Source organism: Salarias fasciatus, chromosome 1 (assembly GCF_902148845.1).
Source record: "Salarias fasciatus chromosome 1, fSalaFa1.1, whole genome shotgun sequence".
In the NCBI taxonomy this organism is placed as follows: Eukaryota; Metazoa; Chordata; class Actinopteri; order Blenniiformes; family Blenniidae; genus Salarias; species Salarias fasciatus.
In genome coordinates this window covers 23586999-23600719 of record NC_043745.1, presented here as the reverse complement: position 1 = coordinate 23600719, position 13721 = coordinate 23586999, and the positions used below count along the sequence as shown (strand labels likewise).

The following is a 13721-nucleotide window of genomic DNA, read 5'->3' as shown; positions in this document are numbered from 1 at the left end:
CTTTGGTGTACAGAAGCAGTCCATCTGGTTGCCCCATTGGGACGCTGGGACACTGCTTCATCCAGTGTGACATTTTCTAATCCAAATCATGTTTTATGCATTCCCTCAGATGGGCACTGAGCGCTGTGATACCGGGATTTATGTTGATACAGTGTTGTGCTGGTGCGTGCGCATGTGTGTGTGTGTGTTTGTGCACACGCACATGCATGCGCATCTGTCTGCATACAGGAAAGGAGGGCCAAAGTTGCTCACATTGGAAGGGCTTTTATATGTTGATGCAGCCACATTCTCTTCTCATGATAACAACAGAAAAATCCTCATTATGTAAATAATTCAGTTTTGGGGCGAAGCTGGAGTTTGGCCTAATTTTAACAGTAAGGGTCGGGATTAAAATTAGGCAACTAGAAGTCAAAATCAAAATGAATGCAGTATCCTTCAAGGCACAAATGTCTGTGTTTGAGAAAGAGAGAGAAAAACAGAGACTCTCCTCCCTGCTGATCGTTTAGCTTATGCACATGTCTTGAAAACAGAAAAATAACATTATCTAATGTATTTAATTTAATCATTGAGATTGCAGGATATGTTTTTCAAAGGCGTCCTCGCCAAGATGGCAGCAGCACCAAGTCACAATGACATGCAGCAAACATTACTGTCAAGTTTCAAGTTGTATTGTCATGTGCACAAGTGAAAACGTGTCTCCCTTGTTTCTTTCGCTGTTGTCCACTGAGAATGCCATCATCAAAAATTAAATTAGATTAAAAATTAAAAACAGTATATACACTAAGAATAAAAGAGCAGTAGAGTGTTTTAAAACTATGTACAACATGTAAACAGAGCAAAAACTGCTAAATTATTTAGGAAGAGTGTGTGTGCCGAAAAGAAAAAACAGGAGCAATTAGGGCAGCATGAGTCCAATAAGATCTGTGTGGTGTTTTGTTTGTTTGTAAGGTAGTGTCCAGTCCATGCTGGGATAGGTGGGTCCTCGAGGGGGGAAGGAGTTCTGCTGTGGACTCTGGGAAAATGCTCTGCACAGAGGGTGTTTCTCTACAATCTTCATCCTCAGAAAAATGCACAAAATGAAATGACTGGGCATTAAAACTAAACTCATCTGTCATGCAGAGGAAGGCGGGGGTTTAAAGGGAGGTAACCGGTTGAATAAAGAGCCAGAGGCATTGACATGCTCATTAAAATGATTGAGCTGAAATTGGCTCAATAACTTTCCAGAAGTTTCTGGGATCGTTTTAATTCATCCGTTGTTGCAGTCAAATAAAACTCAGACTTGATTTCTCTGATAAGTGAAGATAACAAAAGCATAGCTGCCTAAGATGAAGCCAATCTGCCTCTCTCCCTGTTTCCCGAGCCTTTACCCAAGCCTGATTTCTCTCGCGAAGTAACTTAACGATATCAGGGGAGAATCAAGCATTTTCTCGACCTTTAATTCTAAACCTCTGTACAGGTATATGCTTATCTACAATTTGTGAGAACCTCTCTTAAAAAAGATTTCCAAATATATTCAACATCATCAACATAATCAGTTTTTTTTTGCCAATCATAAATACAAAGTTTTTGTTAAAAAGAAAAAAAAAACACTTTCTGTCATGTTTGAATATAAAATGGGAACTTAGGAATTTTGGCATTTTTGATTGTAGTGATTACGCAGTGGTCACACACATCATTTGCAAAGACACCCGTCTCTCGTAAACATTACTAGGAAAACATTAGTTTGAAACAAGTCAATTAAAGAGGATTTTCTGAGTCTTTTTGTTAAGGGTGTGTAGTGCTGTCAATGATTCCCATATATACGGTAAAACTTTGAATAAAAGCTGAGACACAATAAACTTCAGGCACCAAATACTGTAAAAGGCAAGTTTCAGTTTTTAGAATTGTTAATTGATTTCTTGGGTTTCTTTAAAGATGTCTCAAAACTACACTGATAACAGCTTTTATAGTGATACAATTGAAGGCCACGAAAACAAAGAATAACCTTATTCAGATTCTCTCTCAGCTAGGAACAAATATGTCCTCATATGAAATAATTTGCAGGCCTCGTAGCAGTGTAGTGGTTACATTCTCCGCCTCAATGTGAAAGTATCATGTGCTGAAGTTTGAGCTGCTTCTTTCTGTGGAAAGTTCAGAAGTTCTCCCTGTACGTTTTCTCCAGGTGCTGGTTTCTGCCGTCAGTCCATAAACATGTTTGATTATCTGTCCTGTGATGGAATGGCAACCTGCTTTGATGTGTGCGGAGTTTGGCTCCAATACTCTACTGTATAAATGGATTTATTGGTAAATTAATTTCACTTTTACAGTATAGCAGTTTTCCATCGCTTGGACAGTCCCCAAAGCACTTTACACTGTTAATGACTTCCCCCATTCACATACGCACCCACTTGCTCAAGGACACTGAACCCCAATGTTTTCAGGGGGAGATGGAGAATCAAGCCTTCAATCAATCTTCCAAATGCGACATGATCACTCGATCAACCAAGCCAGGATGGAAGGTCACATGCTGTACAACAGATATATATTTAAGAGAGGGCACGCTTTCTTGGTGGCTGTGTCTTTGATTGAATAACTGATTGTGACAGCTCTCCGTCTGTCCGTGGGTTATGCGTGGATCAGAACGCAGCTCTGGTCCTTTGGAGGAAATCGATCGAGGTCACACATAAGCTGACGTACTCACTGTTTCTAAAGCGGTGAGATTTACGTTTTCCTCATACTCACAAACACAAAGTCTCTGTTTCTCTCTTGCGTGTGCACTCTCTCTCTCTCTCTCTCTCTCTCTCTCTCTCTCTCTCTCTCTCTCTCTCTCTCTCTCTCTCTCTCTCTCTCTCTCAAAGATTTACAACTCCCCTTTAAATAAAGATGCCACTGTTTCTACAAAATGCCTCACAGCGACCTTCAAACATTGGCTTTGTGGCTTTGGCCACTTGCTGTTGCTGTCACATTGATTTCCTTGAATATTTGTATGAAGAATCATTTCCAGTAGTCTCCATCTATAAATGATGGTGTCATCCACTGAATTATAGCTGAACTTCAGGCATCAGCTGATTGATAGCAGGGCTTGGAGGGCTGTCTCTGACAGAAAGTGGGACTTTCTGTTGCTATGCCATCAGCGTTTCTTGGATTGTAATGTACAGGTTTACACAGACGCTATTGTAAAGTTTGAGAATCAAGTGTCATCAGAAAATGGCTGAGATTTCTCCTGGAGACTGACAGAAGTATCTTGAATGTGCAAACTAATCGCGGTTTTGAAAAGGCTTATGTTCCCAGTCTCCTCTCTCTGTGATAAGAGTGAACAATAGCCTGCCTGCTTTTTCATGTGCATATTTTTTTGTTATCAGTTGAAAAATGTTTCTGTATTTTATTCAGAACCAGGACATCACGAATTCACAAGTAACAGCCGTGTTCCCCCTGCTTTCTGAAGCCTCAGCAAAAAACATTTCTGCATGAAAACCATGCTTGAGCTTTCATTGTGTACACACCGAGTTACTCACAACATGTTGCACCATCTGATATCATTTCTCTGTGGTGTGACTGCATAATTAAACAGGTGAGCATCATTAAACACACTCCGTTCTCTTAATCTGGATGCAGACAGGCCTCTTGTAAAACACAAGCATATTGCTTACTCGACCCTCTGGTTCTCATCCAGGCCTTCTGAAGCACCGGCGCTCCCGTGTGTTACTTGACGTAACATGGATCCAGTCAGTGACTCACCCCTTAGCTGTGTCCTAATTGCCTCCTTCAAAGTCCTCATTTCAAGGCTGAATGTGTCATAAAAGTCTCTGAGTGCAGCGGAGAAATACAGCTTTATCTCCCCTCTATCTGCCGAGCACAATGGGACTGTTCATCATAATCGCTGCACGTCATTTGTTCTGTAATGGTGCTTCCTGAAAGTTTTTTTTTTTTTTAACTGATAGGAGATTGTTGAGTTGGACTAATTGTGACTTTACCAACTGAAGTAGTTGACTTAAAGTATACCTCATTTTTTATACAATGTGTCCAGTGTACAAATTACAATGAACAGAATAATAAACGTCTAAAAATTTACCATAAAACTAGTTAATGGCACTATTGACACTTAATATACTTTTTTTTTTTTTTTTTTTACCCAAAAGCTGATAAATTTTAAGCCAGTAAGTCAGTAACATCCAGTTTCTCCTGTTTTGTTTCTGAGTGAATACATGTTACACCTTGGGAGGACAAGTGAGAGATGATATTTCGATTCTACTGTCTGTGTTGCATGTGCAGTAGTGATTAACAATAAAGCTCACTTTGACACAGCATTACTTGAAGCTTTTCACCAGGAGAAGGGATTGAAAAAAATAATGAGCTTTTCATTGATATTCAAATATTCTGGAATACATCTGTATATTACCACTTCTTTTATCACCTTTTTAGTTCCCATATTTCAGATTTGCTCATTTTCAGTTCATTAAGTTATTAATATAGTTAACAGTTAAGGTGAGAAAGTGAGTAGAACCAAATTCAGTGATGGAGTGGGGGGATCCTTCCAGCTGTCTGTGAGCTGCAGTATGCCAGACGTGGCTGGAGGAATCACCAGGTACGTCTGTAGACAGACCATTCACTCACCGAATATACTACATGAGATATGCTGTGTAAATAACCTCAACTGTGAAACATTATATGTGTAATATGTGGGAAAATTTAAATGCTCGATTTAACAGGGTGTCCAGAGGTGAAGATCACGCAGCAGTCTACACATGTTTTCTATGTGTGTTCTAATATTGAGGCTTTGCGGTCTGCAACTGTGCTTCAGCCAGAATGACAAGGGGCAAGGAGACACAAGCCAGAGATCCATTTTCACATCAGTGTTCCCTCTATGCCAGGACCATTATTATAATTGCCGATGCTGCTGGCCTTCTGCTACCAACAGTGAGATGCCTCTGGGAAAAGCGCTCAAACTCTGGTCTGGAAAAAATTACATTTGGGGAAAAGGATCTTTATCGTTTTCTCTTTGATACTGCAGTGGTTGTGACACCAGGGGAGGGACGGAAGGGAAGAAAAGAGAGAAGGAAAAGGGAGAAAAAAGGAGAAAGAAAGAGCTATAGTTCTGCCCTCTCAAAATAATATGAAAGGCAGTCCCCCCCCCCACCCCCCCTTCACTAACTCTCTGAGGACCAAAGCTGAACTTCAAAGTCCACCCTTCAGCATCAAATATTAAGCAGGGTGCTGTGCTTACACCTGTTCCTCAGCGGAGTGGCTTGTTCCATTTATTTCCACTTTCATCACCGCAGCTCATACGCTAGGCACACGTCTTTAACCACACAGTTACCTTTATTGACATTACACCATCACATGCCATTGACATTTATAGCACCAGTTTGTGCTATTTGTTGGAAATTGTCATAGGGGATGAGTTTATGTGAAGAATTATCTAATTTCATGTCCTTAAATTATGAGGACTATGCATTTTGGGGCATCTAAGGAAACTAGACTGACCTGAGAAAATCCACGAAGGGAGAAAATGCTAATTTGAGAAAGTTACACCATAAATGTTTTTTTTTTTTATTAAGGCTGAACTGTGCAATTGTGGCATGGCGTTTCAAGGTCAGCAGTGTAAAATGCTCAACGCCCCTGAGGTAGCTTTCAATTAAAAAAAATTATTTTGTCCCCTTCTGAACAATTTACAACCAGGAATTCATACAGTTTTGAGCATTTTTCAATATTCGGTTGTAGATCAGGTAAAAAGTGGTGCAGTGGTTGGAAGTTTTGCCTCATGGACCTGCTTAAAATTGCACTCAGGTGTGAATACGTGTATCAGTGGCAGATTGTCTGTAGTTGTCCTGTAGTGGACTGGTGACCAGATTACACGGTGCGTGTCTCTCAATGCGAGCTTCCCCGGCGTGGCGTTTGAATTAGAAAAATCAGCTAAGACAGAAAAAGCCTGGTGTGTTTGTTTTCATGGGGGACAACCTGGACTTTCCTTGTGTAGTGAAATTATGATAATTAGCACAACATGCTGCAGCAGAGCTGTGTGGGAGGGACATCTGACTTTCCTGCCCAATTTAGTGAAATCATGTCTGTCAGCAGTCCCCTCAGTGATTCAGTACAGTAAAACTAGGCTCTTTTTCTGGGGCAGAATCATCGGCTTCTGCATTAAATGGGTTACTCGTACAGAGCTCAAGATTTTCACTGAATTGTCCATCATATTGTCAAACTCCTGGGACTGTGTTTCGTCTGGGCATCTCCGCTGGTCTCTGACACAGGAGGAGAATCACTGCGTGAGGGATCGATCTGTTTTGAGTTTTTCTGAATGCCTGTTTATTTTACTGCACTGTCAACACTTCCTTTATTCTTCCTCCAAAGTGAACCACCTTTGTAATGTGACATTTTTTTAAAGGCCGTGCCATCAGAGACTGCAGTCAGACTTTGTGATTGTGGAAAGCGGTTGCAGTCAGTCGGCATTGAGTCTTTTTGGTTCCACAGGAGACTCCAGTCATGTTCTGCCTTCATTTTTTATTTGCTCAGAGCTGTTTACCCCAGAAGAGGGTTTGTGATTGTTTTCTTGCCAGGCTAATTATCAGTGCCCATTAACTGGGGACGTGGTCAATATATCAGCCAAGCAAAATAAAAGAGGCACATTAAAAACATTTCAGGAACTCAAATTGAATGCTACATTCCTGTCAGGACAGATTAGAAATATTGCTTGGAAGACAAAATAAGACAAAGTGTGAAATCTTTGAAATTATATGAGAATCAATATTTTAGCAGCAAGCCAAAGACAGCGTTAAATTAAAGTCATTAGTAGTTATCGCACAGGCAAATGACTATAAAAACATATTGATCTTTTTTTAACAGCAAAAACACAGTTGTGTCATAATGTCTTTATTTTAGATTGCTTTTCGTTTTGTTTATAGTCTTATTTTCAGCAGTGCAATAAATAATAAAGCAAGGATTTGTGAATATCCTCAATGGAAACGTCACTGCGTCTTCTCTTACCAGGTTGTAGAATGTAAAGGGCTAATTTGCAGCTTTGTAGTTTGACCGAGCGTCACGTCTGATTGGCACGTGTCACTACTTGTTAGAATTGGAGGATGGATTTCACACTGTAGGCGTCATCACTGTTTAAATACCTCAGACATCTTGAATCCCAACGAATGTCCCAAATACGAGTCAATATATGCAAGAAACTGCAGCTGCAATCAGACAAATCAGATAGAATACAGGTGAAAAAGGTTTTGCCACCTAATTTGTGCTCTTTAGAAAAATAGATTTCCTTCCTGAGTAAGTTTAGGTTTGTTGCAGAGGATTGTCAACATCCAGAGACCACACGCTGGAAATGAAATGCTTGTTCGTGGAGATGACATGAATTGATTCCTTTTTAACCCGGGCTTGTTACAAGGGAGCTGCTTGGTCTAACTGTCTATAGATGGACTCCTGAATAACCCTGGGAGCACAGTGAGTGATGTGTGTTTGCGTGGTGACAGTGTGGGGCGGCAGACGGAGGGCGGAAGCAGATGTGTGTGAGAGAGGTTCAGAGCCGTGGCACTATCACAGGGTGCCTTTGTCTGGATGTAGAGAGTGTTGAATTAAAGGCTGTTAACACTAGTCTGCACAGTCATATGCTAATTCCCTGTTACTCTGAGAGAATAAATAAATTATGCTCCAGAAAACACATCCGAGTCCCTGCTTTACATGCCTAATGCAACACAGATAGTGCGCAAGGAAGACAGAGGGAAAAGTGTGTGTGTATTGGTTGCATGAGAAGGAGTGGGTGGCACTGTACAAAAATAGCATTAAAGCAGCATCAAAGAGGCAAGACAAAGAGATTCTCTGTAACCTCTCTTCCTTTTTCAGTTCGGGCTTTGCACCCACTGCTGTTGTAGGTGATGCTGTGCAGGAGATAACGAGAGATAGATTGGGCGAAGAGGCAGAGAGCGAGATTTGGTCAGGGAATGGGAGCGGGAGGGGGGATTTAAAGGGAAAGAAACGGAGGGAGATTTAGGTAGAGACCAAGGAGTGAGTGCAAGGGAAGAGAGCCAGCGCAGCGAAGGAGCCGAGGCGACGGATGGGAGAGGAGAAGAGGAGAGGCATTGACTTGGAGGCATACACATGGACGAGAAGAAAACGGCTATTTCATGTGCTCAGTGTGCACGGCTGAAGCGTGCGGCTGTCTGACTGGATTGCTAGTCATCTGCTGCTCCAAAGCTAGAGGACATACAAAGAAATACAGGCAGGCTGGGAATATAGGGCTGTGTGCAGAGGATGAACAGGCGATGTGGGCTCTCTGGCTGTGATCGCTGTCCTCAGACCCCCGTAGCCACTCGCACTGGTGCTGTTGCAGGCCGTTAGCCTTGCAGTTCGGCGGCAGCAGTCAGAGCAATTGATACAGAATGAGCTCCAAGCACTCCTCCGACTGGATACCCTACAGGTACTGTACCACATGCCCGAGAACCCAGGAGAGGGCACGGCGTTTGGTTTTTGAAGCAGTGCGTGCATGTGTGTGTATTTGAGCGGGTGATTAGTTGTGTGAGTGATTGACATCGAGATAAGACAGATACAGTAAAACTGAACTGACACAGAAGCAGATGGGATGTAAAGATCAGAAGGCATGGATGGGAAAATTGTGCATGACCATGTTTAGTGGAAAAATTATGAGCATAATAATTTACGATATTTTCAATTGTTGGACTTTTCTTATAAACTGCAAGAAAAAATGCCAATAGTAATTAAAATGCCCGGTTTTCAGCTGCATGAACTAATTGCTGGAAATATTGGATTTCTTGTGTCATCATATAGATCTCACACAGTTGATCGCACTCTAAATTGTCCGGTGCAGAGCAATTATGCTTGATTCCATAGAAGTAGCTTCATTCGTATGTCATGTACGTAAGTTGAAAGTTAACTTGCCGGTTGGGTCATTTTTCCATGACTTTCAAATCAGTGAGGAACTTCCTTCACTTGTACCTGTGTGTGTGCTTTTTTTTTCTGTGCATGGTTGCATATGTATATGTACCAGGATACAGTCCTGCCATTGGTTTTAGCTGACGAAAGAATCTATGCAGTTACCCCCCCCCCCCCCCCCCCCCCCCCCCACCCAAAAAAAAAAAAAATTGGAGGCGTGATGTGGTTTTAGTGTGCTGTTGTAAAATCTATACCTGCTCTAATCATTTCAAGTGCAGTGCGAACACCGCTGGCTCTTTCCTCTGATTGAATGCCCATTGCCATGGTTTCCCCGGCTTGCTTTGATGCCATTGGCTCGCGGTTGCTATAAGTTACGGTGGCAGTTCACAAATTTCAGGATGAGGCTGCATCTATGCAACAGTGGGAAGCTGTCTGTGTCAAGTTTATTTTAAACTTAAGTGTGTAGAAACACCTCTTCTTTGGAATGGCATTGAAATCGGCGCGATGCAGCATCAACCTTTATTCGGATAACTTGCATTAGTTTAAGCTGCAGCACCAAAACACAGGGGCAGTTTTTTTTAATGAGATGCTTCTTCATTTTGGCCTCTTCACCTATTCACTTTTTGTTTTAAAACTGATGTGCGAAAATGGAAATAAATAACAGGGCTGCTGGGCAACAATGCAATTTAAGCGAGATGCTAATCATTAGCAGTTGTGTATTTGGAGTGTGTGACTTGAGAGCCTGGTAAAGGATGAGAGCAGAGGGATCGGTGGTTTCTCAATGAGCAGTTTTTTCAGCTCGTGAAGCTTCCATTAAAAATGCATGGACCTGTGTGCAGGGTTGGAGGAGACAGCTGCACTGTGGAGCTCTGTCACCTCATTAGAGATATACAGCGCGTGCATTCACAGAAATCAAGAAAATGAAAAAGCATATTTCACAATAAAAAGAAAAAAAGGCACATCCGCAAAGAAGTTGTGTGGAAGCTCTCCTCCTTGGAGAGCAAATCTACCCGATTAGCATTTCAGTGGAAAGACTTTTTTTTTTTTTTTTTTTGCGGTTTCTTTTTTGGGAACTCATGGAGGACAGGAGGATTAATTAGTGCTTGACAAAAGAATTGTGAGCATTGTTTTACACGGGTAAAAAAATTAATTGCCACTACTGTTTTTATTGGACATAACCTTGAGAACAGTACCCTTCATGACACTGTGGCACACTGTGTATGAAAATCTAACCAGGAAATCAATTCATGTGTGAGCCATTTCTCTTTACATTCATTTTGTCACAATCAATTTTTTCCTGCATTGTAGCATACAAGTGAAGAATTGCATTTGCTTCTGTGTGTAATTTGTTAGGCCTCTTTTTGCAAAGTCGTCAGTCATTGACTTGACTGTGAAACAGTTTTAATATTAATATTAATATTTTCTGGCTCTAGAAAGTCCGAAACAGTTATTCATATATCAAAGTCTGTGTTAGTAAAGGTCAGTCACTGATTTGATGGTTCACTCATGAGCAAATCCAGAATCCACAGCCTGCAGGGACATGCTCAGGTTGTATGGATGTTAATTCTTTGCACATGCGGTTTATTGCAACAGTTCATTTGTAAATACAAACAATCCCTTTGCCTTTTTGCTCCTTTGAATTGGTAAATGTTGTTTCACATTGCTTTTTGTTGCTCAGAATTTAATTTGCAACCTGTATTACATACGATGAAACTCAGCTCGTCTCTGTTTTACCCATTTCATACACAGGGCCTTTTCACAATAACAGTTTATTATCCTTTCCTCTAAACATCGCCATCAGTGAAGCAGAGTGACCACAGACTCTTCACACGGTATTGAACTGTTTGACCCGCTCTAGAGCCGCTCTGTTTGAGTCATTATCTTCCTGTCTGATGCCTATTCACACACTTGATTACTCTGATTGCAGACATAGAGTGCTTTGTTTGCCTCTATGCCTGACAGAGTGGGAGGTAAATACTATTTTGTTGCATCTGTGCGGGCCTGTCTCATCAAATCAGAGCCAGCAGCACGGAGACGCAGGTAGCATGAATATTTATTGGCTGGTTATGTATCTGCAGGACTCTTCTGTCACTGTCATATTTTTGAAAGATGAATGACTATTGTGGGAAAAAAAAAGAAAAATTCATCGACTGTGTTGACAAGCCACCTGTTTATGCTCTATCATTTATCGTGCATCAAGACTGGAATTAAAAAGACATGCACATGAAACTCAGCACAGATTGGTGGCATTTAATTTGATTTGAATTTAGCTGAGAGTCATTGCAGGACAATCAAAATTAAATATAGTTCTGAGAGTAATCAGCCAAACTCAATTAGCACACCGAGTGATTTATGAGTTATCAGATGGTATATGTGAATGCTTTTTGACCATTTAGGGGAAAGCTTGGCATTTTTAAATGCACAGTTCACTCAAAATTTAAATTATAAGATTGCTGCACCGTTGAGGATTAAGCAGGAATATCATGAGCTGCACACGGTGCGCCCTCACTCTTCAAAAGATAATAGAAATGTTCTGTGAGACGTTCTGTCTCCGTCTGTATTTGCATGTAGAAAAATAACTCTGCTTATAAAACACATTTTCTTGTGCAGGAAAAAAATGATTTTCTCATTCATTACACATCAGCAGACACCTCTACCCCCATGTTTTTTTTCTTTTCTCTGCTGCAGCTCGTTCTCCACACCCCTTCTCCAACAAATCTCCGGTTTCACTCTAATTAGGAGCCGCGGCGGCTTCTCAGAGGTCTCTCACGTGCTCGTTCACAGGAGCCGATCGGAACAATCAGCGAGCCTGTCGCCAGTGATTAAAAGCCCTGGTGGTTTGGAAAAGGAAGACTTGATGCAAATGGGCAACAGACAGCAACAAGCTCATGACTGCTCCTGAATAAAAGCTCTACTAATAATGGATGCAATTATTCTGATGTATTGCACATTTACTTAAGCCAGATTGTTGGAGAGAGAGAGAGAGAGAGAGCATAAAAGCAGCAGGATGTGAAATTCAGGTTGCATTTCAGCATTCACAGTGGCAGGGATGTACAGTATAGGTTCCTCTTATTCAAGCTCGAAAATTCATAGTTTCAAGACTCGGTTGCACAGAAAAGAAAAACAACTCAAAACAAACAAAAAATTAACCACCATGAAAAATGCAAAAATAGCAAAATCTCAAACTCAAATTAGATCTTGTGCCGCCATACAGACGCCATTTAATCATGTTACTGACAAAGACTGTCATCTGTCAAGTTTCAACTCTGCTTAAGAAACACAAATGGCCATAAATGCAGTCAGAGCAGGCTTTGTTGTCATTGTACTTTGTTGAGTTTGATCTCCGGCTGTTTACACTAAATGTGCTTTCGTTGGTGTTCCTCTGTGTGCAGAGAAGGAGAAACAGATTAATTCCAAACTCACACACTAACACGTGTTCGGTTCAAATCCGCTGAATCAGGAGGAATGAGAGACGCCACTGTGTGTTTAAAACACGATTGAAAGTAATCAGCTGAGAAGAGACTTAAAACAGTTACAGATATCGAATACTGTAGAAGAAATACAAATTTTCTTCTCATCAGTCTGCAATCAGAGGCATCAACTGGCAACATTGAAAGAAATTCTGCTGAATAAAGAAAAATCCCAAAAGATAATATCCAAGCATCCAGTTACTCAGACTCTCCTCCTCTTTCTGCCCTATTTTCTGACACATACTGTACATATTAGAGTAGATTTTTCTTCTCTTTTTGTTGACATGAGCTTTGGTTAGTACCGTTGCTGTTGTCACAGGGACATCAAGCATGGCATGTCACGTATGAATCACTTCTCAATGTAATTGAATCCCCAGAAAATTACCAAAGAAATATAATACCAAATGCGTGAGTTATAGTCTGAAGAATGTGGTGCTGTTGTTGCTTCTTAACACTTTAAAGATTTAACTTTATTAGTTTTTTTCTGTGAGTCTTGTGTTAGTGACACGTTCGCTGAGCTTCTGCACTCATCGCTCAAGTTTGATGTATTTACTGTAATATTTAATGCTGCTCCAACACATACCTGCAAGGGAAGTGCAGTTTTCTGCAGTCGTAGGTTTAACAGGACATTTAAGGACTGCTTCTGGAAATAACTTTAGGGGCAGAACCAGACTGAAGTAAGCAGTTTTATAGTTCCATTAACTGCAGATGAAAGGAAGAATATGAACAAACTTCTGCATCCTTTCGCTCTCTCTCTTTCTCACTTGGTCTACAACAACTCTTCTCATGTTTTGATGAATATTCCGTCTTTAACTCGACAAGCAGCACGCTCTATGACTGTGTTCTTAAAATGAAGCCCTAAATCTGATGCGAGGCGCTACGCATGCTTGGCCCCCTTAGGACTGTAGAGTGTTTATTAAAGTGGTTTTCAACCATTTTCTACCAGAGACTCACAGTTTTCCTCAGAGAATGCTGGATGATATGGACAAGATCAAATACTGGTGTGTCAACAGGGAAACACTGTTATTGCTTTGAGAAATAATCAGTGTAATGTTTGATAAAATGCAGAAAAATGCAGCCTTCGAACCTTTAAAGAAATATGATTATAATATCAAAAAACATAAAATGACATCAAACCTCACATCACGACACAATATAGCATTATTTTATTGCCCAGTGGCGGCTCACAGGGTCTTTTTCACATGCTGAGATTAGATGTGGGCTTCATTTTGTGCAGGTAATTGTGCTTTGTGCCACTGGAACAATCTGGCTCCCAAAGTTTTTCATTTGTCCCCCTTTTCTTTTCTGTTTTCACTGCATCAAATATATTTCCTGCAGAGTTCGCAGAAATGTGCCTGAGAAATGGAAAACATTTGAGCACAG

At 40.9% G+C, this 13721-nt stretch overlaps 1 protein-coding gene across 2 annotated transcripts in view; it reads left to right on the top strand.

Moving 5' to 3' along the window:
* Positions 1 to 13721, top strand: part of tub (TUB bipartite transcription factor) — a 54758-nt gene that overhangs the window by 22219 nt on the left and 18818 nt on the right. Inside the window, exon 1 of one of the 2 annotated variants that reach the window (XM_030088264.1) lies at positions 7249 to 8395. The exons of the other annotated variant lie outside the window; for it this stretch is intronic. Within the exon in view, the coding sequence (XP_029944124.1) occupies positions 8358 to 8395 (38 nt within the window). The 5' untranslated portion in view covers positions 7249 to 8357. Of the gene's footprint in view, positions 1 to 7248; positions 8396 to 13721 lie in introns of those variants that run through there. 2 annotated transcript variants of the gene reach the window in all.